The 27,915-nt window shown below is 37.2% G+C and overlaps 1 protein-coding gene across 2 annotated transcripts; it reads right to left on the reverse strand.

The window, feature by feature from the left end:
* Positions 1 to 322: 322 nt before the first annotated feature.
* On the reverse strand, positions 323 to 27,650 carry LOC133531666 (zinc finger protein 37 homolog). Of its 2 annotated transcripts, none has more exons than XM_061870017.1 (6): positions 27,208 to 27,642; positions 26,555 to 26,720; positions 24,643 to 24,771; positions 22,653 to 22,844; positions 6,787 to 6,962; positions 323 to 5,512 (listed from the first exon to the last, which is right to left on the reverse strand). In XM_061870017.1, exons 1-6 carry the CDS (start codon positions 27,361 to 27,363, stop codon positions 4,571 to 4,573), a joined length of 1,761 nt encoding a protein of 586 aa, XP_061726001.1. In that variant the 5' UTR covers positions 27,364 to 27,642; the 3' UTR covers positions 323 to 4,570. The 2 variants fall into 2 exon arrangements, with proteins under 2 accessions (XP_061726001.1, XP_061726000.1); XM_061870016.1 differs by lacking the exons at positions 323 to 5,512; positions 6,787 to 6,962 and adding exons at positions 15,546 to 18,398; positions 20,545 to 20,920 and having other exon boundaries at positions 27,208 to 27,650.
* Between the last annotated feature and the right edge of the window lie 265 nt (positions 27,651 to 27,915).

Here is a 27,915-nt window from a genome sequence, read left to right on the forward strand (position 1 = left end):
TGACGTCACATCATATAAGTCTGTCCTAAATGTATGGAAGATCAAGGAAATTGCCATTTTGACAATGAATATTACATTTATGTGTATAGTTGTAGTACAATTTATTTTTCAATAAAATGTAAGGAATCGAATGGTACCATTTTCTTTTCTATTTTTGAAAGACAAAAAAAAAATTTTTTTGTGACTTCGGAGCCTTGTATTTTTTTATAATCTCAATATAATTTTTTAAATTCCACTTTTTTATAATGGATGGCTCATTTTCTATCCATTTAACTAAGTTTTGTTATAATATTCAACATGTGTCAAGTACCCAATTACGTTGACGTTTAATTTTACTGATTTACGTATTATATACTCTTTGTTTATGGTAAAATACAGTAAGATGTATATAATGAAGATAGAGTCAGACCAAGCTTAGTTGATAGCGATTCTAATAGCCCAGCCTGTGCAAGTTTTTTTTTAATACTACGACGGTGGCAAACAAGCATACGGCCCGCCTGATGGTAAGCAATCTCCGTAGCCTGTGTATGCCTGCAACTCCAGGGGAGTTAAATGCGCGTTGCCGACCCTAAACCCCTCGCCCACCCCTCGTTGAGCTCTGGCAACCTTACTCACCGGCAGGAACACAACACTATGAGTAGGGTCTAGTGTTATTTGGCTGCGGTTTTCTGTAAGGTGGAGGTACTTCCCCAGTTGGGCTCTGCTCTAGATCTGGAATGACATCCGCTGTGCTGTGCCCTACCACACAAAGCGAGATGACATTCACAATGCCCATACCAGTCTTAAAAAAAAGTGAGTGTAAAGTCTCTCTTAAAGTGTTAAGTAAACGTCATAATTTTACAGAAATTTAAAATAACACTTGCGCTGTCTGGACTATCAAAATCGCTGCCAACTTATCTTGGTCTGGCTCCATAACTTTTTTAAAAACATTATTCGCATGTAAACTATGAGGCGGAATATTTGCAAATTATCATAATATGAACGAATTACTCTAAAAATAAATGGCTACTTAAAACCAATACGTAATGTAAATTTATTTAATTTAAATTAAGTAGCAGCACTAAGGTTCAAGACAAGTACATAATAAAGACTGTCAATATCTACTAAGTCGTAATCTCTACATCTCGCCATAGAGAAATAAGTAAGCGAAGCGCTTTCACCCCATACATCAGTTTTCTTACCAAAACGCTTATTATTTTCGCAGTCGACATCTAGCGTCAAGTAGCGGATTTATCAGTACCGCTACTTGACACTAGATGTCACGAGTGTTGCGACTGACGAAAATTGTATTCAACTCTCAATTTACAACTAATATTACAAGCAGAAGTTGGGAATAGAGTTCCGGTTAATACGGTTATAATATTAGCTGAAGGTAAAAAAATATTCCCCCCCCCCCCCTCTAGCTTTTTAACCAAAATTTAAAGCTTGATAAAGACATTGAATGAAATTGATAGCCGACATGATTAGTAAAGCCGTTTTTGAGTTATCGCAAAAATGTTCCCTTCATAGTTAAAAAACGTCCAAATCGCTGTGAAGGTACTTGCTTTTGCTTGTAATGTATATGATACTTACAAATAGCACCCGTTAAGGTCTATTGTGACAGACAGTTAACTACGGAACCGGACACTGAGCGTGGTCCGACATGCTCTTGGCCGGTTTTTTATACGTCGAAAACCGGATCCCTCTCTTTCGCATAATTATTGAAACTCATAATGTAATGATAGTCATAACTCTGAAACCGTTAACTTTTCAGGAATTTCCTTAGGTCATCCTATAGATAGGTTAGGTTAGGTTTGTTTTATGGCAATCCTGAAAAGATACGCGTTTCTGAGAAAAACCAAATTATGTCTAACGAAAATGCGGACAAACAATACATTGACTTAAAACTTTACGGAAACAATAGAGACCCGTCGGAAACCTCTAAGTGAAGGAGAGTCAACGCAAGATAAGTTGACAACGATTTTAACAGCCCAGACAATACAAGTATTATTTTAAATTATGATGATTAATTGGGAGAATCAACTTTTTAGCGTCACTCGTTGCCATGGTTACGATTAGTTGTCCAGGGGACAAAAGTTCATTGAAATACTAATTTTATGGTACTTATATGTATCAAACTTGCGTTTTTGTGGTCGTTATAACCAATGTCCATAATGGGCCCCCTACTAAGCATGTTAATAGAACGGCATACAACGTCTCTTCCAACAAACTGTGCCACTGTTGTCCCTTGGACAACGGGACAGGATAACAAAACAAAAAAAGTTGATTCACCCAATTAACACTTGCACAGGCTGGGCTATCAAAATCGCTGTCAACTTAGCGTGGTCTTACTCTAAGAACAATGCAGCACGCGACAATGTAAATTTACAGTCTTTTTTTATAAATTGTCTTTGTTACGAACGAAACCATAGACAAAGAAATACTAAGACGTGCAAAATATAGTATCCGCGACTTTATATCCCCTAGTCTACGACTTAAATAAGTTATGTGATGTATGTATATAGCAGTCTTGAAGAGCAAAAATAGGTAACCATTTGTTTATGCTTCTATCATGTATAACTTAAAATATTTAAGAAATAAATATTAATATAATTAAAATAATACAGTCGAATTTACTAATCATAAAAAATGCATAATTATTATATTACAATTATTGTTCAAAGTAAATATCTCTTTGCACGGCTTGTAAAATATCTGATATGTGAGCGAAGATTTCAAAAGTAAATATAGGCCCTTCATATAATTCTGACCGAACATTCTCGTTTGGTGTGCCTCGGTGGAATGCTACAACGCGGTTGATGGGTTCGCATCACGCGCGCGATCGGTCGGAACTAGTTGCGTCGTACTGCACGCTTGGCTCGCATTCATGCACAGCGGTGTCAGCACCATCTTTAGTGCCCGTAAGGCCCGTCTTTACGAAGTAATATATAAGTCAATGTATGGGAGTCATAATAAAAGTTGTCTCAGTTTTGAATGATTCACGGTTAGTTTCACTAGACTTAAATCAACCGGGATATAAACCGTCATTACCTTTTATATTGTTTTTTTTTGTATAAGCGCTGGTGGCCTAGCGGTAAGAGCGTGCGACTTGCAATCCGGAGGTCGCGGGTTCAAACCCCGGCTCGTACCAATGAGTTTTTCGGAACTTATGTACGAAATGTTATTTGATATTTACCAGTCGCTTTTCGGTGAAGGAAAACATCGTGAGGAAACCTGACTAATCCCAACAAGGCCTAGTACCCTCTGGGTTGGAAGGTCAGATGGCAGTCGCTTTCGTAAAAACTAGTGCCTACGCCAAATCTTGGGATTAGTTGTCAAAGCGGACCCCAGGCTCCCTTGAGCCGTGGCAATATGCCGGGACAACGCTAGGAAGAAAGAAGATTGTTTTTTTTTTGAGCTCCCGATATTTCGACGCAGTTACACTCAGTTATAAAGGGAGCTGAATAAAAACAATATAAAAGGTAATCACGGTTTATATCCCGGTAGATTTAAGTCTAGTGAGAACTGGTCTCCTGTGGTTCACATAGTATTCTGAGTTGAGTGAGTGAATTTGAGTCCTCCTTTTATGTACAGTTACGGACTTTAATGGCTGAGCCATTTAGGGTTTACTTTACAACCAAATTGACTTGAACCCTAAATGGATCAACAAGTGGTGACCGTACGTTCGTTTTTTTTCGGATTAGAAATTTTGTAACCTCAGTCGTGGTAACTTTTTTCTCCAAAATTAAATATGAGTAACTATGCACTGAATTATAGTGTAGTTTACATATTATTGTACCGCACAATTAGATATAGTAGGAACCCTAGCATTTCAGAAGAAAATTTTGAGGTTAGAAAAATTTTAATCTTAAAAAAGGGGTATAACTAATGATTTTATTACACAGGTTAACAGGTAACATGTACCTCCTTATTTTAGCTATGTCCACAGGAGAGATAATCTAAACCCTCTACACGGTGGCCAAAAAACATGTGCATTCCCGTTGCCAGGGAGGTTTTGGGCTTATACTGAACAACTTTTACTATGTTATCAATCCCGAAATCGCGAAAATTTTTTTTACAATCCCATAGAAAATGGACCAGCTGAAATGTATGAAACAGCCATAATTTTTTTTCGCAATTTCGGGGTTGGTCCCATAGTAAAAGTTGCACAGTATAATCCCAAAACCTCCCCGGCAACGGGAATGCACATATTTTTTGTCCACCGTGTGCATGACCATCTTCGAATCTACCAAGTCGTTTGAGGAAAACCGCCTCGCTACATTAGATGTAAAACGCCAACTACGCAAGGATAGACCTAAGCCCTCCTACGTGTATACATACAACGCGGCCGGTTAACTATACTGTTGTGAAGGTGAAAGGGTGTTTAAGAGCAAGTTTGGCCTGGCCAGCCACATAAGAGCTCATAAGAGGAAAAACCCTTGATTGCTGAGGTCGCCGTCATCGAAATCGATGTGGAGGACTATATATATATGACCCATGCAAGCCGTGGTACAAAGAACGTAGACATATTAAAGAATTAAACGTTTGACCGAAGCGTTGACAACTAAAGCACTTCATTTTAAGCGTCACCTTAAAAATAACATTGCTCAATATCGCACTCCGGATGATGACTCTTAATGTGCGATTTCAAACTCGCATTCTGTATAAAGGCCTGCCCACATATATGGCATCTGTACCGACGGTCGTTCGTATGCGTCCGTATATGATACTGCAAAGATTTAAGTCTGGGATAACTCTTATCACAGTACTCGCAACGGAAATTTCTTTCCCCAGTATGTGTTGCCATATGCTCTTTCAGTCTGGATGGTAAGTAGAATCTTTGATCGCAATATTCACACTGATGTTTTAATACTTTCTGATGATTTCTACGCTGGTGCTCAGTTAAAGTTTTCTGTCTGTTATAAATTTTATCGCATAAATTGCAAGGATAAGTGCGTTTCTGTCCGTGCGCTTCAGTTAAATGTTTATTTTTTAAAGCGTAAGACATGAAGCATTCATCGCAACGCGGACAGCGTATTATCGCCTTTTTCTTATGAACAATATCGACATGCATATCCTTATAATGATTACTCTTAAATACCTTACCGCAAACTTCACAAGTATGTCTCTCGTCATCCTTGTGTCGTTTCAAATGGGCGTCTAACCTAGGCTTTTCTAAGAAACACATACCACACATATCACAGGTGAAATTACTGAAATGTTCGACCATATGTGTGTTCAAAGCGTTGAAATCTTCAAATACATCACTGCACATAACACATACTAGGTCGTTCCACGTTAAACGGTAGAGTAGCATCTTGTCTGGGGCCTCGAAGTATATCTTTTTGCCGTGTATTTGGTCTATATGTTGTTTGAATGTGGTTAGGTCGTCGATCTTGGTGGTGCAGAGGCGGCAGTCGATGCGGGTGATGTCGATTTTGGGCATTTTTTTGTAGCCCATGAGGAGCTGGAACGGCTTCGTGTCGTGGGATACTGTGTGGGCTCGGAGGTCCTCTGGTTTGGCGTAGTAGTCCTGGAAATTAAATACAATGTGTTATAAACACTTACACTCATACGAAGGGCAGGCATATGTAGAGTATAAGTAACTACTCGAATCCCTTTCTTTGACATAACTATTGAAAGTCATAATGTAATGGTAGTCAGATTATCATTAGACATAATTTTGAAACCTTTAACTATTCAGGATTTTCGTAAGGTTATCCTATAGATAGGTTAGGTTAAGTTTGTTTCAAGCCAATCCTGAAACGTTACGCGTTTCTGAGAAAAACCAAATAATGACTAACGAAAATGCGGACAAACAAAATATGACTTAAAACTTTATGGAAAAGGGCTTGTGCACAAATCACGCGAGATTCGATAGGGAGTTTAGCCAAGAACCTCACCAAATATCACCAAGGAGGAGGGGGGGGGGGGGGGGGGGGGGGGGGGGGGGTAAAAAAAAACCCCACGTGATTTGTGCACAAGCACAAACAATAGACCCGTAGGTACTCTATGCTGGTGAGTAGATTTTATTCTGACAATCAATCTACTGTCTGTCGCAGGTGTCCTACATACCTTACACATAGTCTTATAGTAGAACCAGTAGTAGTAATTCTTCCTATTCTTGAACGGACACACTTACGAGTCACTATGATCATGAGTAGATTTTCTACTGACATACAATGTACCTGTCATATGTGTAGTAAATACCTTACAGTAGAAGCAGTAGTAGTAATCCTTCCTATTCTTGCACGGACACACAACACTCTTAGATGGTCAGTAGATTTTCTCATTACAAACAATCTACTGTCATATGTGTAATACATACCGTATAGTAGAAGCAGTAGTAGTTATTCCTTCTATTCTTGCACTGACACACATAACACTCTAAGATGGTCAGTAGATTTTCTCATTACAAACAATCAACTGTCATATATGTAGTACATACCATACAATAGAAGCAGTAGTAGTTATTTCTTCTATTCTTGAACGGACAGACGTAATACTCTAAGATGGTCAGTAGATTTTATCATTACAAACAATCAACTGTCATATATGTAGTACATACCATACAGTAGAATCAGTAGTAGTTATTTCTTCTATTCTTGAACGGACAGACTAATACTCTAAGATGGTGAGTAGATTTTCTCATTACAAACAATCTACTGTCATATGTGTGTTACATACCTTACAGTAGAAGCAGTAGTAGTTATTCCTTCTATTCTTGAACGGACAGACGTAATACTCTAAGATGATGAGTAGATTTTTTCATTACAAACAATCTACTATCATATGTGTAATACATACCTTACAGTAGAAGCAATAGTAGTTATTCCTTCTATTCTTGAACGGACAGACGTATGAGTACTCAATGATGGTGAGTAAATTTTCTTCTGACATACAATCTAGGTCCCTGTCGTAGGTGTTTTTCTTTTCTACCGGTGGTTTCTTTATCACTTTAGGTGTTTTCTTTGCTGAGGTACCTGAAATATATTTAAAAAAAATTGCTTACATTATGGGTGCTAGGTGACGCTATATACAGGGTGTATTGTAGCTAGGTGTGAAGCTATGTGACATATTTATCTTCGGCGTAAGTAATTTTTTTAATTAATTAAAAACTTTGTATAAAAATGCCCAAAATTAGATAGCTATATGTTGATAGTACCCAAATGACTGTTAGATATTAAACAACCTACAATACACCCTGTAATTAAAAATAATTAAACACATAGAAAATAACCCTAATTGAGGAAGAGTTCTCCATGCTTATCAAACAAGTGAATGTCCTTACGGGGATTCGAACCCTGGACCTAGAGCTTCGCAGGCTAAAGTGGCCGTTATTGGCTAGTAAATTTCTAAGTGTAAATTCAAAACTTCAGAACATCATTAAACAAAAAATACCTACCATTATAAACTCTGTTAAGAGTGTTTAGACCAATGCGTGATTGTTAGAGCGGCCTTTCTACTTTGTGGTGTACGTTTTTGTCATTTTTTCGTAAAATGCATATTATTACTTTCATTTTCTGTTTTGCGATGGAGTAAGAGGCTTGATTAGGCTATCAATCCCGATGGCTTTGTTCAATAAATTACAACTGTAAATATTCTTAATCACAACAACTCAGTGGTCCTTGATTGTCCTTCCGATTTGTATGAAAACAAGGCATTTACCGCTGCGTTCCCATATTAATATATGAAATTTGGTCAACAAATTCCTATTATTTGGTTCAGATGCAATTTGGGAATACAATTTATATACAAGAATTAAAAGTCTATCAAACTTTTTTCTGGCAATATATAAATGGCCACGAAAAAGTAGAATATCCCAGAGAACGGTTTAATACAAATAATCACATGTCCTATACAGTCTCCATCAGATCGGAGCAACGGCGTTTAAAAATATCTGAACATGCACGCCTTAACAATAGAGGCGTTCAGATGTTTACGAACACCTTGGCCGTCATATCATGTATCTAAACGTACAAAAATTTTAACTACTACATCTTATGCTTTGCAAGAAAAATATTCAACACCAATATTATTTTACAAATGAATATGACAGTCGAGAGATAAATAAATAAACTTGTTAGACAGTATTTGGTTTTTATTGTAAGTGCAATAATTAGGTAAATTAATTATGTCAATTGTCATGCGTACAATAGTGGGTCCTGTAACTCCTAGCCCCCGCCACGGTCGGTCATAACCGACAAAGGTACAGTTTAAGATGAACCTTCGTACATTGTAATAAAATTTACTATTGCGTACATAAACGAATATACAATAGGTATATAACTAAAGGTGCAGAGTTCGGGTCCTTCTCCGAACGTAGCACGCTGAGCACTGAGCGGACGGCCGTGCGTGCCGGGATCACGGACATCATTGTTTTTGAATTGTTGTTTTTCACAAAAACAACTAGTTTTCAGAAGCAATGTTCATGTCGGTAGCTTTTGTGCAAAAATGGCTACAAATTTGTAATTTTGCGTTTTAAACCTGTTTGTGATTTCTTTCTATCGAGAGAACCGTACAGTCAGCGTCAAATACTTCGTAGCAGTCAAAGTGGCCAAATAGTTCGGCACACCATACTAAATATATGGTGTACCGAACTATTTGGCTACTTTGACTGCTACGAAGTATTTGACGCTGACTGTACATAGCCTAGATAAGTTTTGCAATAGACAAATATGAAACAAAGAGGTGGCTTATCGCATATACTTTTTAAAACTATATTTCCATAGACAATATTTGGCTGGAAACCATTTACTTACTTTTTAAATTTACTGAAAAAAAAGCGGCCAAGTGCGAGTCGGACTCGCCCATGAAGGGTTCCTTTATGACGTATTAAAAAAAAACTACTTAAACTACTAGATCTCGTTCAACATTTTACCACTTTGGACACACATTTTACCACTTTGGTAGTGTCTCTCGCGCAAACTATTCACTTTAGAAAAAAATTATATTAGGAACCTAAATATCATTTTTGAAGACCTATCCATAGATACCCCACATGTATGGGTATGTTGAAAAAAAAATTTTTTTTTAATTTTATGACGTATTAAAAAAAACTACTCACTAGATCTCGTTCAAACCAATTTTCGTTAGAAGTTTGCATCGTAATGTATATCATATATTTTTTTTAGATTTTTCATTCTGTTATTTTAGAAGTTACAGGGGGGGGGGGGGACACTTTTTTTTACTTTGGGAGGTTCTCTCGCGCAAACTATTCAGTTTAGAAAAAAATGATATTAGAAACCTTAATATCATTTTTGAAGACCTATCCATAGATACCCCACATGTATGGGTATGTTGAAAAAAAATTTTTTTTTTTAATTTCATGACGTATTAAAAAAAAACTACTTACTAGATCTCGTTCAAACCAATTTTCGGTGGAAGTTTACATGGCAATGTATATCATATATTTTTTTTAGATTTTTCATTCTGTTATTTTAGAAGTTACGGGGGGGGGGGGGGGGGACACATTTTACCACTTTGGAAGTGTCTCACGCGCAAACTATTCATTTTAGAAAAAAATGATATTAGAAACCTCAATATCATTTTTGAAGACCTATCCATAGATACCCCACACGTATGGGTTTGATGAAAAAAGATTTTTTGAGTTTCAGTTCTAAGTATGGGGAACCCCCAAAATTTATTGTTATTTTTTTATTTTTGTGTGAAAATCTTAATGCGGTTCATAGAATACATCCACTTACTAAGTTTGAACAGTACAGCTCTTATAGTTTCGGAAAAAAGTGGCTGTGACAGAATCGGACAGACAGACGGACATGACGAATCTATAAGGGTTCCGTTTTTTGCCATTTGGCTACGGAACCCTAAAAAGATTTAAACTTTTAAAATGTCGGTACGACTTACGAATATTTTATACAAAGTTAAAATCTATTTTTAACCGACTTCAAGATTTAAAAAGGAGGAGTTATCAATTCGGTGTGTATTTTTTTAAAATGTTTGTTACTTCATAACTCCGTCATTTCTCAACCGATTTTGAATTTTTTTTTTCTTGAATCTATATATATAAAGATTAGTCCCGTTTTTGTCAAAACTCAGTTCTGATGATGGGATCCATGAGGAATCGAGGGAATTCTTCAAATGTGAAGAGCATACATATACTGATTTTTGTATTTTCATCAACAAATCAAGCATTTACATTTAAAAAGTGACATTTGATGAAGTGGAACTGCTGATGAGAATTCCATTCATCAGAATGACGACGACGCATAGTTCACGTTTGGCGATTTGTCCTCTTCGCTGTCTTTGTGAAGCAAATTAGATTTTTAAGACAATTTTTTGTCAAGTTCTAGTTCTGACGATGGGGTCCATGAGGAATCGAGGAAACTCCTCAAATGTTAAAGGCATACATATAGTGATTTTAGTACTTTCATCATCAAATCAAGCATTTACATTTGTAGAAGTGACATTTGATGAAGTGGAACTGCTGATGATGAACAGAATGGAACTCTTCAACGCCTCATAGTTTATGTTTGGCAATTTGTTCTCTTCGCATGTTTATGAAGCAGTTAGGTTTTCAAGGTACATTTTTGTCTAGCTTGAGTTTTGATGATGGATTCCATGAGGATACCTACTTCTCAACTCTTTTAAGCAAACTTATAGCCATTTTTATTTTTATTTCATGCATTGTGTGAAATAATTTATTTTACATATAGTCGAATATTTTACCAGTTTTTTTAATTTCATTGTATGAAATCCAAAATCAACAATAATCTTTCTTTCACCGGTGTCCCTCATAAAAGTCGTTTTTTTTTCTTAAAAATTATTATTATAAGCTTTTATTTAGTTTCACTAGTCCCGTTGTCTGTCGGTCTGTAATCAAATCTTGCAAGTTAGATTTGATCCACTTCCCGGTTTCCGATTGAGCTGAAATTTTGCATGCATGTATAAATCGGATGACCATGTAATATTATTATCACATAGAGCTGATCTGATGATGGAGACAGGAGGTAGCCATAGGAACTCTGTGATAAAACAAGGCAACCTAATTGTGTTTGGGGTTTTTAGAAATGTCTCGATGAGAATTAGTTGACTGTGGAATGAAAAGTACAGTCAGCGATAAAAACTTGTACCAAAAATTAAATTTTTGCCAAAAACTTATTTCAGAAGTAGATTTAAAAAGAAAATAGTTTATATTTGTCTACTGCAAAACTTATCCTGTGACCTACGTATTGCGATCTAAAAAAGCGCTTCGATTTTTCAAAACCACCGCTGCCTGAACTCACTGCACTTTTCCAGCATATACAGTGATTATTTAATCACCTGCAATAATGAACAGCATATATACGAGGGTTGATTGAAAAATTCGCGGCCTGGCCAATTAAAAAAAAAAACTTTTTTCTTTTTTCTGCCGCCATTTTGAACTGTCATTATTCAACTGTCTTCCCACGAAATTTCAATTGGGGTCTATATTTAAAAGCAATTTTACGGCATATTTAAAGTTACGGGTCGGTACCAGGACAATGCACGTGTTCACACGTCACTAAAATCTATGGCGGAGATTGCCAAATGTGGGTTTGAATGATTGACCCACCCACCCTATTCACCCGATTTAGGACCATCGGACTTTCATCTGTTCCCCAATTAAAAAAAAACATATGGGTGGTATGAAATTTTCAAGCAACGCCGAGGTCCAAGCTAAGGTGGATGCCTATTTTGAAGGTCTCGAGGAAAGCTTCTTCAAAAGTGGTGTAATGGCTCTGGAATCCAGATGGAACAAGTGCATTCAACTCGACGGGGACTATGTCGAAAAATAAAAATTAATTAAAAAACCTCTGTTTTGTTTTTAATATTCAGGCCGCGAATTTTTCAATACACCCTCGTAGGTCATAGCAACTTTTATTATGGGACCAACCCCGAAATCGCGAAAAAAAATTTACTCTCCCATAGACAATGTCAAGGTCAGACAGACAAAATGTATGCAGCCAATTTTTTATTCGCAATTTCGGGGTTGGTCCCGTAGTAAAAGTTACTCAGTATGACCTATATATTCACCCCGTAAGTTATTGCAGGTGACTAAATATCTTGATGTGTTTTTAGGGTTCCGTAGCCAAATGGTAAAAAACGGAACCCTTATAGATTCGTCATGTCCGTCTGTCTGTCCGATTCTGTCACAGCCACTTTTTTCCGAAACTATAAAAGCTATACTGTTCAAACTTGGTAAGTAGATGTATTCTATGAACCGCATTATGATGTTTACACAAAAATAGAAAAAAAACAATAAATTTTGGGGGTTCCCCATACTTAGAACTGAAACTCAAAAAATCTTTTTTCATCAATCCCATACGTGTGGGGTATCTATGGATAGGTCTTTAAAAATGATATTGAGGTTTTCTAATATCATTTTTTTCTAAACTGAATAGTTTGCGCGAGAGACACTTCCAAAGTGGTAAAAAGTGTCCCCCCCCCCCCCCGTAACTTCTAAATTAACAGAATGAAAAATAAAATAAAAATATATGATATACATTGCCATGCAAACTTCCACCGAAAATTGGTTCGAACGAGATCTAGTAAGTAGTTTTTTTTTAATACGTCTTAAAATTAAAAAAAAAAAAATCATCAAACCCATACGTGTGGGGTATCTAGGGATAGGTCTTCAAAAATGATATTTAGGTTTCAAATATCATTTTTTTCTAAACTGAATAGTTTGCGCGAGAGACACTTCCAAAGTGAAAAAATGTGTGTCCCCCCCCCCTGTAACTTCTAAAATAACAGAATGAAAAATCTAAAAAAAATATATGATATACATTACCATGTAAACTTCCACCGAAAATTGGTTTGAACCAGATCTAGTAAGTAGTTTTTTTTTAATACGTCATAAATGGTACGGAACCCTTCATGGGCGAGTCCGACTCGCACTTGGCCGCTTTTTTTTCTATTTTTATTAAAAATCATTCCTATGGAGCCGATGGTCTTGGGTTCGAATCCCGGTAAGGGCATTTATTTGTGTGATGTCACAGATATATGTTCCAGGCTCATGGGTGTTTTCTATGTATTTAAGCGTTTGTATAATATATATTTATCGTTGTCTAGGCACCCTCAACACAAGCCTTCTTGAGCTTACTGTGGGACTTAGTCAATTTGTGTACAAAGGTTTCTATATTTTTTCTTTTTTTTTTTAATACTACGTCGGTGGTAAATAAGCATACGACCCGCCTGATGATAAGCAGTCTCCGTAGCCTATGTACGCCTGCAACTCAAGATGAGTTACATGCGCGTTGCCGACCCTAACAACCCTCGCTCCCCTCACTGAGATCTGGCAACCTTACTCATCAGCAGGAACACAAAACTATTTAAGTCGAAGTAAATATGTAACAATTATAAATCATATACTACCTCTTACATATTTTTGCTTTACAAACTATATTTTTTAAAGTGATTTTCAATAATTTTTAATAAAAAGACACGTCAAGGCCATTTACCGTTTTTCTAATGCTAAAAAGAACGATCTATAAACAACATGATAACGAAACAGACTAGAGTCAGAGAAAGTTAATTCTCCACAGACTTACTTAGCAAGCGCCAAAGTGTGGAAGTGTCACCAAACCCTTACAAAATTTCCACACTTTGCTGAAGTTTGTGTAGAATTTCCTAAGGCAGACAGACTCTAAAGTAAGATAGCTATACACGAAGAATATCGTACATTGACTCGCCATTTCCTATCTCTTTCGCACGCGATCATGATGCCAGCGGTTGATGCCACTGTGCGAGCGGGAAAGCAATATGTGGCTTGCCATCAGAATTTCTGTTGGAATTTCAGATGGAAACGTCCTTATTGAACTTGAAGCATAAGAATCCATCTGTGATAGAAAGCCACATATAACTATGCGCGTGCGAAAGAGATGGGAAATGGTGTGTCAATATACGAAATTCTTCGTGATTATCGTCCTTATTTTATTAGTAACAGATCTTATCACTAAACTATATTTTTATTTCCCAGTTCACCTCAACTCTCCTACCGACATCAATACTATACATATGTACAACAAAAAAAACTGATATTTCCATAAAAAATCGTGTACCTTTGAGAATTATGTAGATGGCGCCACTTATACGTATAGACATGCAACGCCATCTAGTGAGATGTTTCAGTGTTAAGTTAAACACACGACTTTGTATGGTGGTTGATAGTCTGTATTACTTACTAGTCTCTAAGAGTCAAAAAAAAGTAAACAAAATAATATTATAAGGACACTTAGAATTTCCTTAAAGATATATTCATCCGATTTTTCCTTAGAAGGAAAAATTCACCTCAAGTGACAAAGCAAACCCGCGACCTTCTAAGACCCAGTCGCTCTAACAATAAAGAAATAAATAAATATAATAGGAAATTATTACACAAATTGACTAAGTCCCACAGTAAGCTCAATAAAGCTTGTGTTGAGGGTACTTAGGCACGCAATATATAATATATAAATATTTAGAAATACTTAAATACATAGAAACACTCATGACTCAGGAACAAATATCCATGCTCATCACACGAATAAATGCCCTTACCAGGATTTGAACCCGGGACCGGCTTCGTAGGCAGGGTCACTACCCACTAGGCCAGACCGGTCAGAAATATAAGTAAAGAAAGAGTGATAACTCCATACATCAGTTTTCTCACCAAAACGCAAGTTATTTCGTAGTCGACATCTAGCGTCAAGTAGTGGAATTTATCAGTACCGCTACTTGACACTAGATGTCACTAGTGTCGACTGACGAAAATAATGCTAAAATAATTTACAACTAATATTACAAGCAGAAGGAGTTGAAAATAGAGTTTCGGTGAATCCGGTTATAATATTAACTGAAAATTATTGAGCATTAGACTTTTCGTTCGTCGGTGGCGTGGTCGTCCATAGGCGGTGGTGGCCGAGTGGATATGACGTCCGACTTTCAATCCGGAGGTCGCGGGTTCAAATCCTGGCTCGTACCAATAAGTTTTTCAGAACTTATGTATGAAATATCATTTGATATTTACCACTAGCTTTTCGGTGAAGGGAAACATCGTGAGGAAACCTGCATACATCTGCGAAGAAATTCAAAGGTGTATGTAAAGTCCCGAATCCGCATTGGGCTAGCGTGGGGACTATATCCCGAGCCCTCTCGCACATGAGAGGAGGCCTGTGCACAGCAGTGGGACGTATAAAGGCTGAATTCTTATTATATTATATTATTACAGGCAGAAGGAGTTGAAAATAGAGTTCCGGTGAATCCGGTTATAATATTAACTGAAAATTGTTGAGCATTAGTTTTCGTTCGTCGCGACATCTATTGTCAACTAGCAGTACAGATAAATTCCGATACTTGACGCTAGATGTCGACTAGGAAATAACTTGCGTTTTGGTTCGATAACTGAGGGAGTGAGCACTCTTTTTAGGGTTCCGTAGCCAAATGGCAAAAAACGGAACCCTTATAGATTCGTCATGTCCGTCTGTCTGTCCGATTATGTCACAGCCACTTTTTTTACTTATATTTCCCTATGACTGAACTGAGTTCTCGAGCCTTACTCAACCTCAATGAAACAACTTTAGATTTTATCCAGAATAACAAACCTGTTTCGATTACAATAAATATAATTAAACGTACTTAACATTAATCCAATAAAAAAACCTATTATAACAAATCTTAAGTTAAGAATCTGAATCTCTAGTTACTTGTAGCAAAGAGAATTTGAAATAGAGGTGGATTGTCAAAGAAAATTTTGCAGCCACAATAAATTAAACATGATTAAAACTTTTAGAATGCCATTTGACTTTGTTCCTTATTCTTTCACCGATATGTGTTAAAATTATTAAATATCAAAAAGTAGCGTTTTTAACTTTTCAAAATTTCGGATCCATAGGAGTTAGCGAGGCTGAGAGAGGCACTAGTGAATATAACATTGTATGTTTGTTAGTCTGTTAGATATGTATCTATGAGCTTTAAATGCCTGAATAAAATTATATTTAAATAGGGACCGTGCACGTTGGAGGGTCTGCCATCTTGTGGCCTGAATCGGAACCATAAACATGCACATGTACACGTCACGTGTTTTCTTGTGCATAGTAGGTTCTGCCATCTTGTGGGCTACATCGGAACAATAAACATCACATTTACGCCTCGCGCCAAAAATCTGACGGCTCCTGTGCTGCCTCCTACAGTTCATGCACGCTCCCTAGTCATAAAATAACATTCTGAATTTATTCAGTAACCATGATAGACAAATGAGTAATACATCTGTTTTCTTACGAAAACACTTATTATTTTCGTAGTCGACATCTAGCGTCAAGTAGCATATTTATCAGTACCGCTACTTGACAACAGATGTCGCGACGAACGAAAACTCTAATGCTCAAGAATTTTCAGCTAATATCATAACCGGATTAACCGGAACTCTATTTCCAACTTCTTCTGCTTATAATATTAGTTGTAAATCGTTGAGCAGGACACTTTTCGTCAGTCGCGACACTCATGACATCTATTGCCAAGTAGCGGTACTGATAAATTCGCTACTTGACGCTAGATGTCCACTACGAAAATAATAAGCGTTTTGGTAAGCTTACTTATTTCTCTATGGTAACCATAGATTCATATTCATTATTTAAGATCATGTAAGATGTGCTTAAATAACAAAATTAGAAAGCCTTCTCACTGCCAAATTAGAGTTTGGTGTGGAACACACAATATAATTTCTTATAAACAATTATTTAATCAGAATTACACTTTCTTTTAAATAATGTTTTTGAAACTAACCGATTAATAACAATAATTATAATGCATCATCAAATGATTTATTAGCACCATCCGAATGTATAAGAACATTTATAGACTCAAAATCATCATTTTCAACATCATTATGCTTTCTCGCATGTGATGAGTCCTTCTCATTATCATTTGGTTCATTTAATGATTTCACTGTAGCTGAATCATTTGGTTCATTTAATGATTCCACTGTAGCTGAATCATTTGGTTCATTTAATGATTTCACTGTAGTTGATTCATTTGGTTCATTTAATGATTCCACTGTAGCTGATTCATTTGGTTCATTTAATGATTCCACTGTAGCTGAATCATTTGGTTCATTTAATGATTTCACTGTAGCTGAATCATTATTTGGTTCATTTAATGATTTTACTGTAGCTGAATCATTATTTGGTTCATTTAATGATTTCACTGTAGCTGAATAATTATTTGGCTCATTCACTGATTCTAGTTCTATTTTAATATCCAAAGAGATATCAGACATTTCAATAGATTCAGCCCTATCTGTATTATCATTATTTTCATCATTTTTATCTGAAATCATTTGACCCTTGAAATGATCTTTTATTGATTCATTTGGATCATTAAATGATGCGACTGCCTCTGTCGACTCACTTGGATCTAATTCTGCTATTTTATCTGTATTAACAACACTTGTTATTTCTGTTATTGATTCATCAGGATCATTGAATGTGACTTCCGTCAATTCAATTGGATCCTCTTCGATTGGATCATCTGTAAGATCAATTGGTTCCAAACGGCGGAAATAAGCCAAAAATCTGTCTCGAACAGCCACAGCTACATTAGAAGCCCTATGATTTGTCGGCTTGAATAGTTTCAAAGCATTAAGCTTCTTCGCTCCACCTTTAACAATCTTCTTCTGTGTTTCATAAGGTAATGTTTTACCATGCTTCGCTAAAACATAGTTATGTAAGCAGCATATCGCTTTAAGCATAGCGACCGCTGTGTCTATCTGAGTCTCCATAGGACTGAGCAGAATTGTCCAGGATTTCATGAGCATTTCAAATGTTTTATCCACAGTACAAGCTTTTTCAAGATACTGGTTGAATAATTTTCTCTGCGGAGTGAAGCCTTGAGTTTTGGGGAAGACCCTTAACAAATTATGTCGAATAGTGAACGCTCCATCGCTGATAAGGACATACGGGCACGGTTCGGTTTCCCCAGGAAGCGGGGTCCACGGTAAAAAGTCTTTCTTATCCATATACTTTCCAAAGAATCTGGAGTTTTCTAATATATTAACGTGGCCATCTTTCGCATAGTTTCCTATGTCTAAAGCGAGGATTTTGTTATACGGATCGGTGACAGCTAAAAGGGCTATGGTCACAAATCTTCTATGACAATTTTTGTCGGAGACTCTAGGGTATTCTTCTGTCTGCGGTGTCGTTTTGTATCTTTTGTCTTCTGATAACTGCTTCGCGATGATATGTCTTCCTCCTACGCTGCCTACGCAGTTAGGGAATTGGCAGATTAGTTTGAAGTCAGCCTCGGCCCGCCTCCACGTGCGTTCCCTGGGCGCGGGCATGTGGGCGGGCTGCAGCGTGCCCCACAGCGCGCGCGACACGTCCTTCACGATGGCGGACACCGTGGTGCGCCCCACCCTGTATTTCGTCGACAGTTCTTTGTAAGACAGCCCGGCGCGGAGGTGTCTGAAAAATGAAATAAGAGTAATTGTAGTATACCTACCTATTCGCTATGTGCATGACTGTCACGCAACCTAGCGTCCGCAAGTCTAGGGGAAAACGTCGATTCACTACGTCTTATGAAACTAATCCAAAACTAAAAACTACTCAACGGATTTTCATACGACTTTCATCTATCAATAGAGTGATTCTTGAGGAAGTCTTAGGTATATAACTTGTTAAGGTTTTGTGTAAATTGGTTGAAATATAACGATGTTGTCGGAAAAAATCACGCTGGCTAGGAGCTTTAATCGAAAGCGCTGCCTAATCCGTTTGAGCTATAACAACACAATGTATGGTGGGGTTGTTTCTCATTTATAGGTCTACAAAAAAGTCCGCGATGTTAAATGTCTATCTTTTAAGGATAACTTACTACACCCACCCTTAACTTCTAGAAAAAGATCACGTAATATGTGGCATTTGCAAAGCTACATTATTAACAATTATCAAATTAAATACGTTACTTGTATTAAGTATTTCATACAGATTACAATAGTCCCTTACACCATACAATTTAAATGAATATTTCAGGAGTAAACGTAAATTAAAGTTTCACTTCGAGCCATATAACTTTTTCGAAATGTTAAACGCTATCCGCAGTTAGTTCTAATTTTTACCACCTTATGCGCTGGGATCGCTTTACTTACCCCCACCATGCACTTCGCACGGTCCCAATTTAAAATTTAAATCAGAACAAAGATAATTTCAAACAGAGGTGGATTGTCAAAGAAAATTTTGTAGCCACAGTAAATTTACTGCCATTTTTAAACACATGATTAAAACTTTTAGAACGCCATTTGACTTACATCCTTATTTTTTCACTTATATGTGTTAAATTTGTCAAATAACAAAAAGTGGCGCCATCTTACCGAGCATAACCAAAAGGTTGTGGCGCCATCGCTCGAATCGATACTGCCGTACCTTTGGCCTTTGATCTATCATGTGTCGAAAGATGGCAGTAAATTCACTGTGGCTACAAAGTTTTCTTTGACAATCCACCTCTATTCCAAATTCTCTTTGATTTGAAGAACTCCAGTCGTTTTTTAGTGACTCTGCGCTTAAGAAACTTCCGAGTCATGTAGGGCCAGACCATGTTGGCAGCGATTCCATAGCCCAGACGGGGCACGTGTTATTAAAAAAAAAAGACTAATACATATTGAAATTGTTTACCACGAAACGGGCTCGCCTCAGCATAATGCTGACCTGAAGAGTATTAAGTTAGTGTATACATATTTTTGCCAATTTGTCCGTATCGATATTTTCAGACGTGACTGTATATCAACAAGCGCCAGAACACTGTATAGTTTGACATATCAAAGAATAAACTGGCTAACGTCAACAACTAATGGCCCAGAATAAACCGTTATTAAACGTTAATTAAACCAGAAATTACAATAAAAATTATTAAACAAAAAAATCAACCTTATTTTAGTAGTAATATGGTTCATTATGGCTATGAACATGTGGTGGTAATTAGTGAGTTTTGCTTGTCACCTGACGAAACCGACTAATATTTCAAACGAATAGATCTAAATATTCACCTCAAGAGTATTCATATCCACCTCATGAACATTAATATTCAGCTCAAGAGCATTAATTTTCACCTCAAGAGTATTAATATCTACCTCAAGAGCATTAATATTCACCTCAAGAGCATTAATATTCACCTCAAGAGCATTAATATTCACCTCAAGAGCATTAATATTCACCTCAAGACCATTAAGTTTCACCTCAAGAGCATTAATATTCATCTCAAGAGCATTAATATTCACCTCAAGAGCAGTAGAGTATTAAACAATAAAATAAGTTTATGGCAAAATTTTAATTTTTGGTACAAGCTTTCATAATACTCCTCGAGACAATTCTAACAATCCCAAACACAATTAGTTTGCGTTGTTTGTTTAAAGAGTTCCTATGGCCACCTCCTATCTCCATCATCAGATCAGCTCCATGTCCTCGTAATATAATACAGCTACGTAACGTAGCACTTTTTGAGCAACTATTAAAATGCACAGAAAGTGCTCATTTCCGCACGCGTGCGGGAAAGTAGCACCATATATACTGTAAATAACTAATATCTGTTAGTGTATAATAATAAATTAACTGTACATACCTTAAACAAATCGCCAATCTCTCCCTCGTCGATATGGATTTCCTAAAGTTCGTATCAGTCTTCTCAATCAACAGTTCCACCATACTATGTAACTCTTCAAAAGAAGCCTTCGACATGTTCATATGTTCATAAAACACCTCATCGCTCTCTTTGCATAACTGTTCATACTCCGTTTCACCTTCGCTTCTGTCTCGGACCCATTTCCTCTTTTTCCTCTCCGGGTGTCCGGACACATTGTCAATGGGAACTTCTGAGTATTCATCGCTTGACTCTTCGGAGAATTCTATTTGGATTTCGTCTTTGATGTGGATTTCTTCGGTGAGTAGTGCGGGTTCAAGTTCTCCAGGTTCAGTGGCTTCGGAAAGCTGGTCTGTGTCTGTGCAAAATAAAAGTAATTCTTGTTCTCTCACTACAAGAAGCGCTATGGGTTAGTTGTAAATATATTTGTTTTTAGTTACTGTACAAGTAAATTGCACATGCATCGTATTCATCATTTGCCCCATCAGCATTTAGTTTATATAAAAGTGTTGTAAGTAGTCAATAAGTACCCTATTCATTCACTAAATAATCACGTTCGCTATTATATAAGTGTGCACACCTATCAAGTTATAATAAAGCAAGTTTATCTCAAGAATTCGTCTTTCGTGTTTCACATTACTATCAAGATATCTATCAAGTAAATGTTAGAGTTAGCAAGTACTCTAACAGTTACAGATTTATTTAATGAAGATAACATTATATTTTTTTTTTATACTACGTCGGTGGCAAACAAGCATACGGCCCGCCTGATGGTAAGCAGTCTCCGTAGCCTATGTACGCCTGCAACTCCAGAGGAGTTGCATGCGCGTTGCCGACCCTAAACCCGCCCCCCCTCGATGAGCTCATATTATTTATTATTGTTAATACATTTTTAAAATAGTAAATCGTGATATAATAGAGAGCTTTTCAGTTGAGTGTTTAGGCAACGAAGCTTGCTGAGTTGCCTAAGTAAGGTACTAGTTTTAAAAGGTTGATTATATCACTATTGTATACAATACTTTTTTTACGAGTCATGTAAAATAATACTTTTTTACTATAAAACCTAACACCCTTATTCATAAACGTGTGCTAAAGTTGACAAGCCGCTAACAATCGTTTGTCCCTTTCCGACGTATTAGTATGATGGAAAGGGACAAACGATTGTTACCGGCTTGTCAACTTTAGCACACGTTTATGAATAAGGGGGTAAATAATTAATGAAAATTGGTAATTATCTCAGTAGAAAAAAATGTAGTACATAATACATTTTTTTATAGTTGACTACAGCGTATCGAAATGGATCTTATAGTTGAGTTGCGAGCCCATGCATGAAAAGTACCCAATTACAGTTTGGTATACGAGATCTTAATTCAACCATTACAGTCGACGAAGAGAAAAATAATGTTAGTACTTAAAAGCTAAATTCAATTTTACATTTAAAATTATTTCATGAATTAGAGGACAACACATATGATCAGCAATCATCTTTGGGATGCTGTTTGGGCTGTCCCTAGTTCTGTTCAGCAGAGAGGCTGGTTTTTGGGCAAAATTGCTGCAAATCCATATGTAGACACGAAATTTTGACGAACGGTCTGGCCTAGTGGGTAGTGACCCTGCCTATGAAGCCGATGGTCCTGGGTTCGAATCCTGATAAGGGCATTTATTTCGTGTGATGAGCATGGATATTTGTTCCTGAGTCACGGGTGTTTTCTATGTATTTAAGTATTTATATATTATATATATCTTTGTCTAAGTACCCTCAACACAAGCCTTATTGAGCTTACTGTGGGACTTAGTCAATTTGTGTAATAATGTCCTATAATATAAAAAAAGTAATGTACACATAACAATAACACAACTGACAGAGCAAAAAAAGAATTAAAAACCTAATCCAAAATGTTGTTAAAATTACAACAGATTACAGCAATATGGTGAAGTTAGAAAAAACACAAATTTAATCATTAGGTAAAATTGAATGAATGATTTATTAATATACATATCTGGGCGCCTTCCATCTGTGGTGGAAACGCAGCTCATATCCCAATATGGCACCGGCAAGAAGCTCGGAAAAACACATTTTCAAGATTTACCTGCTTTCTGCTTCTTAGCCGTCTTCTTCTTTTCCTTCCCGTTCGTCTTCTTTTTTCTCTTGACCTTCTTCTTGATGGGCTCGTCGGAGTCGCTGGAGCTCCCGTTGTACTCCTCCGAGTCTTCGCTCTTCATTTCCTCGTCCTTGAGGGGCAGCTCGTCGGGCTTCGACTCGGGTTTTAGGGGTTTGTTATCTGAAATGAAAGTTTTATGACAAAAATTTCATATCTGATATATCGTCTGTTCATGAGTTTTGAGTTATACGATTACATTAATATTTTTACAGTACATATGGTGCTACTTTACCGCACTAGTGCGAAGATTAGCATATTACGTTACTGTGTCCAACATTTAAAGGGCCATATGTACTGTAAAACGTTGTACGATACATGTGCGAATAGGTAATTCGCAACTCGTGTCGATTTAAAACACTCCCTTCGGTTGTGTTTTAATTTATCGCCACTCGTTTCGAATTTCCTATTTTGCGCACTTGTATGTACTATTATTAAACAACTAGACTGATAATAAAGTGTCCAAAAAGAAAGTACAAGGGAGATCCTCTGGAGTTACTTAAGCTAAGCGAAAACGCAGCCCATTGGGTGAAGACCTTAGATATTAATTTGTAAATTTGTAAAGCGACCAAGAATTGAAATATGCCATACGACTAAATAAATAAATAATAATAAAGTTGCCTTCTGTGTTCTTGTATTATTATAGTAATTTACACCGTAGATTCCTAGAAACTAAATGGTCGCGCACTGTGCAGTTTTATGAGAAATTTCCTCCCGCGGACGCTCCGCTGTGAAATGAGCTGCCTGCCGAGGTTTCCCCGAGGGACTACAGTATGGGGTTCTTCTAAAAAGGAGTGTGTTTTTAAAGGGTCGGCAACGCGCATGTAACACCTCTGGAGTTGACTTTTAGTAAGTTTATCTGGAGACCACAAGGTATAACTTTTTTATTTTTATACTACGTCGGTGGCAAACAAGCATACGGCCCGCCTGATGGTAAGCAGTCTCCGTAGCCTATGTACGCCTGCAACTCTAGAGGAGTTACATGCGCCTTGCCGACCCTAAACCCCCACCCCCCTCGATGAGTACAACTATACAATTTTCAAAACTACACGAATTATTTCTCCAGATTTTATTAATTTTCTTAAGCTAAAACACTTCAGCCCTCATTTAGTTAGCTTGAAAAATTAGACCCAAACATACATACATTGCCATAAATAAAGCCTTGTAGGTAAAATACAAAGTTTTTGAAACGCTGGCCTAGCGATAAGAGTGAGAGAGATTGCGACTTGCAATCCGGAGGTCGCGGGTTCAAAAATACAAACCCCCGTTCGTGCCAATGACTCTTTAGGAACTTATGTACGAAATATCATTCGATATTGACCAGTAGCTTTTCGGTGAAGGAAAACATCGTGAGGAAACCGGACTAATCGATGTTTTGTCAAGCGGTAACAACATGACGTTCGTGATAGGAAACTCCAGGTATACACCGTGTTTTTTTTGATTTGCGTTAATTTCGAGGGTGCATTCCTGAGCTTAAATAAAGTAACTTTCTCAAAGATACCGATATTCTAACTAACTCCCTTTCGGAGATAATCAATCATTAATTTTTATCTTATAAGACCCATACGAGCGTGTACACTTGCCTTAGGGCCTGTTTACTTATTGATTAGTGTTTAGTGCGAGTTCATACATTTGCTACTAAACGTAAGTACTATCTCGGACGATCGACGTTCGAAATGACATTGATATGTCACAGTTTTCAATTGTTTGGTTGAGTTAAATGTAATGCCCGTGTTACAACAACGCTATATGCAACATTTAGTTACTTTTATAAAAATAAAAATAGTAAAAAAAAAACAAAAAAAAATTATTTTTTTTGAAAACTAACTATGCCATTTAGTTTCCTTAAACGTACTTACCGAAACCCCGGAGTTAACGCAATTCAATAAAAACACGGTGTAGATATAACAGAAGTTTATACCTTCATCATCACTATAAGTAGGTAGTGCGTCGTGGCGGTCGTCCCCGACGGAGTTGTGGTCGCTGTTGTAGTCCTTGGGCTCAGTCTTCAGTTCTATGTTCTCTAGCTCCAGCTTTTTTAGTTTGTTTTCTAGAAAAATAAGAAAATAAATAAATATTACAGATAATGAAGGGAAAAATTTAAAATCTTCTGGAAAATTCCTACTCTTTCAAAGTATGTTAATTCTTTAAAAAACCCCGACTTTCAAGGTTAGAAATGTAGCCTAAGAGCGTTATCACATTGCCCGATCCGATATCGATTGTCGGATGGAAGTGAAACGTACGACAAATGTGTATTTCAGTATTTATTTAAGTAAAAACCGATAGACAACGCAAAAAAACGGACAAGTGCGAGTCGGACTCGCCCACTGAGGGTTCCCTACTTTTTAGTATTTGTTGATATAGCGGCAACAGAAATACATCATCTGTGAAAGTTTCAGCTGTCACACACACACAGCCTGGAGACAGACAGACAGAGAGATAGACAGACGAACGGACAGCGGAGTCTTATTAATAGGGTCCCGTTTTACCCTTTGGGTACGGAACCCTAAAAAGGCGGGTTTGATGTTTGATGCCATATGACAATCTCCTGCAGCTGTTTTTCTCATAGGCGCCTTCCAACATCCGGATATCGGTGCGGCACTTCCGATAATTTCAGCTGACCGATAATATTTGTTTGTGTGCGTATGTGTAGGCATAATCTTTGTTGTAGTGTGCGTGACCGCTAAACACTTATGAGAGTTATGAGGCTAAATTATTTTAGGTTACTAAACTACTGATACGTTAATATGTTAATTTTGCTGCACCAGCCTCCTTGCCGCTCTTATATTTATAAAAATAACTGTTTTAATATGTGTATAACCATTTATAATAAATTACCTGACGAAATTAAATTGGAAGCTAACAATTCATTTAAGATTAAGTTGACAAAATGGCTTCAAGAAAAATGTTTTTACAGCATTAAGGAATATTTAACATAATGTAATTAGGTATAATAATATGATTGTAAATATATAATACTAGCTTTTAAGTAACGAAGTGTAGCAGCACGTTGCATGTACCTAAAATTTGCACAACTGCATGCAGGTTGAGCACGTGAAACTTTTGTTTATTTTTAAGCCCTTTAAACCGTGTTCTTGCAAATAAAGATTTTTATGATTTATGATTAATGTTATGTTACCTTAATTATAATATGTAGACTAGCGTTAATAGATGTACTATTGTGTGTCATGAACTGGCTATATGAAATATAACACCTTATTATGTACATGACAATGCAATATTAAATAAATGACTACACTGCGCGTCCGCGGCCTGACTGTGCTGATGTGGCATCCTACATCCGATATCGGATCGTACAAAGTGAAAACGTTCTAAAGGAGCCCACTGATTACCAGTTCACCGGACAATATCGGCCTCTCAGTTATTCGCGATTGTCAGCTTTTGCGAATAACTGACAGGCCGATATCGTCCAGCAAACTAACCCATCCGATGGCTTCTACCAACCACGTAATGAATTGAAATGAATGAAATGAAATGTGTTTATTAACACACATACAAAGAGTCAAAGATACACCATAGTATTTGTTAAACGGCTTTCGTACAATGACAGATGGCATCTCCATACATCCCTTAAACGCAAAATCATGCAAAATTGTAATGAGATGAAATCTGTCACCTTACCCGAGCTATTGGGAAAATTGTATAATCCATGATTGAAAAGTAACGAGGGGGGGTAAGTGTTTTGCAAACGTGGTCTTTAGATGCAAGACAGCTGCAGGCACAGCTCCTCGCACTGCAGCACCTGATGCCGGCTCGCTATGGCAGCACGCATGTGGCATATGCCGGAGTGTATGTCAACATGATGCTCTCACCATAGTTAATGTTATTAGTGTCCTCCTCGGGCGGAGCCAGCTTCGCCTGCAGGAACAGCTCCTCACACTGCAGCACCTGGTGCCGGAACGCAATGGCCTCGCGCAGGCGCACCACGCAGGTTGCGCACACCCCTGAGTCCTTCTCGTTGTCATCCACATGGGATAGCTGGAAACATGATAAGCTATACCTTGTTTTTTTGCATTAGAAAAGACTTTACTCCGCGTCCACACAGAGCGAGCATACGCACGAAGTCATTTCCTCAAGCACAAAACGGCCACTGTAGACGTGCCTCGGCCGAGGCGGCAAGGGAATAGTCCGGTTTCCTCACAATGTTTTCATTCACCAAAAAGTGACTGGTAAATATCAAATGATATTTCGTACATAAGTTCAGAAAAACTCATTGGTATGAACCGGGGTTTGAACCCACGACCTATGGATTGCAAGTCGCACGCTCTTACCACTAGGCAACCAGCACTTCGTCAAATAAAAAAAAATACAATAAGGTAAAACACTCCACAAGTGGCAAGTGATTATGGCAATATCATTTACTTTTAAAGATTAATCTAATTACGGATTATTTAAATGTTGTTCAACGAGAAGTTCTAGCATGACCATTTATTTATATTAATAATTGAGCCACAAAACTACTCACCAATATACCATAGCAATCCATGACCATGTCGGCGTAGACTTCCTTTTTACCCATCCAGTTATATTCGGCTGTTAGAACCCTACATTTCTTTATTGCTCGGCAGCATCTGCATAACGCAGGGTCTATGATGGGCCCGTTATTCTTTTGGACACTCATTTTTAAGTGTTCACCGCCTTATTCTCAGTTTAAAACTATTTAGGGACGTATATAGTGGTCACTAATATAATAATCATACATACTGTTTAATTAAATTCGCTTAAAAACTATAATAAATACATTTTATGTGATAAAAACGCTACATTCATCGCCGAAAGCTTCGCTACACGCCAAAATGTCAATAACCAATTGCGTTTCGTTATTGCTTTGGCATACAGTGTTTTAGCTCGATTATTTCGATTATAAAGCTAATAGAATCGACTGAATTTCGATTATGAAAAGTTTAAATCTATTTATTGACAATAACAATATACATAATGGATATATACAGATGAATACTATAACTAGCTTATATCTAAAAGAGGCCCTTGAGGCATTGTACCAAGGATGCTGGCGGCATTTCCTCGTTGTATCGCAATACTGATACGTTGTGCGAGGAAGCCGCCAGCTCTTCGGTCACCAGTTACGTCAACCAGACGTTTCGCGATTTCTCCAAAAAACTTGTGCGCGCTGGGACCCCATGGACCTAGAGTTTCAACGCCAAAAGGTACA

This window comes from Cydia pomonella, chromosome 25 (genome assembly GCF_033807575.1).
Source record: "Cydia pomonella isolate Wapato2018A chromosome 25, ilCydPomo1, whole genome shotgun sequence".
Lineage (NCBI taxonomy): Eukaryota > Metazoa > Arthropoda > Insecta > Lepidoptera > Tortricidae > Cydia > Cydia pomonella.

Coding starts and splice junctions, on each gene's coding strand:
- LOC133531666 (XM_061870016.1), bottom strand. CDS start 27,363: ATGAGTGTCCAAAAGAATAACGGGCCCATCATAGACCCTGCGTTATGC. Junction 24,772..26,554: donor CACTAATAACATTAACTATG/GTGAGAGCATCA, acceptor TTATTTTTCTAG/AAAACAAACTAAAAAAGCTG. Junction 20,921..22,652: donor GGCTAAGAAGCAGAAAGCAG/GTAAATCTTGAA, acceptor TATTTTGCACAG/ACACAGACCAGCTTTCCGAA.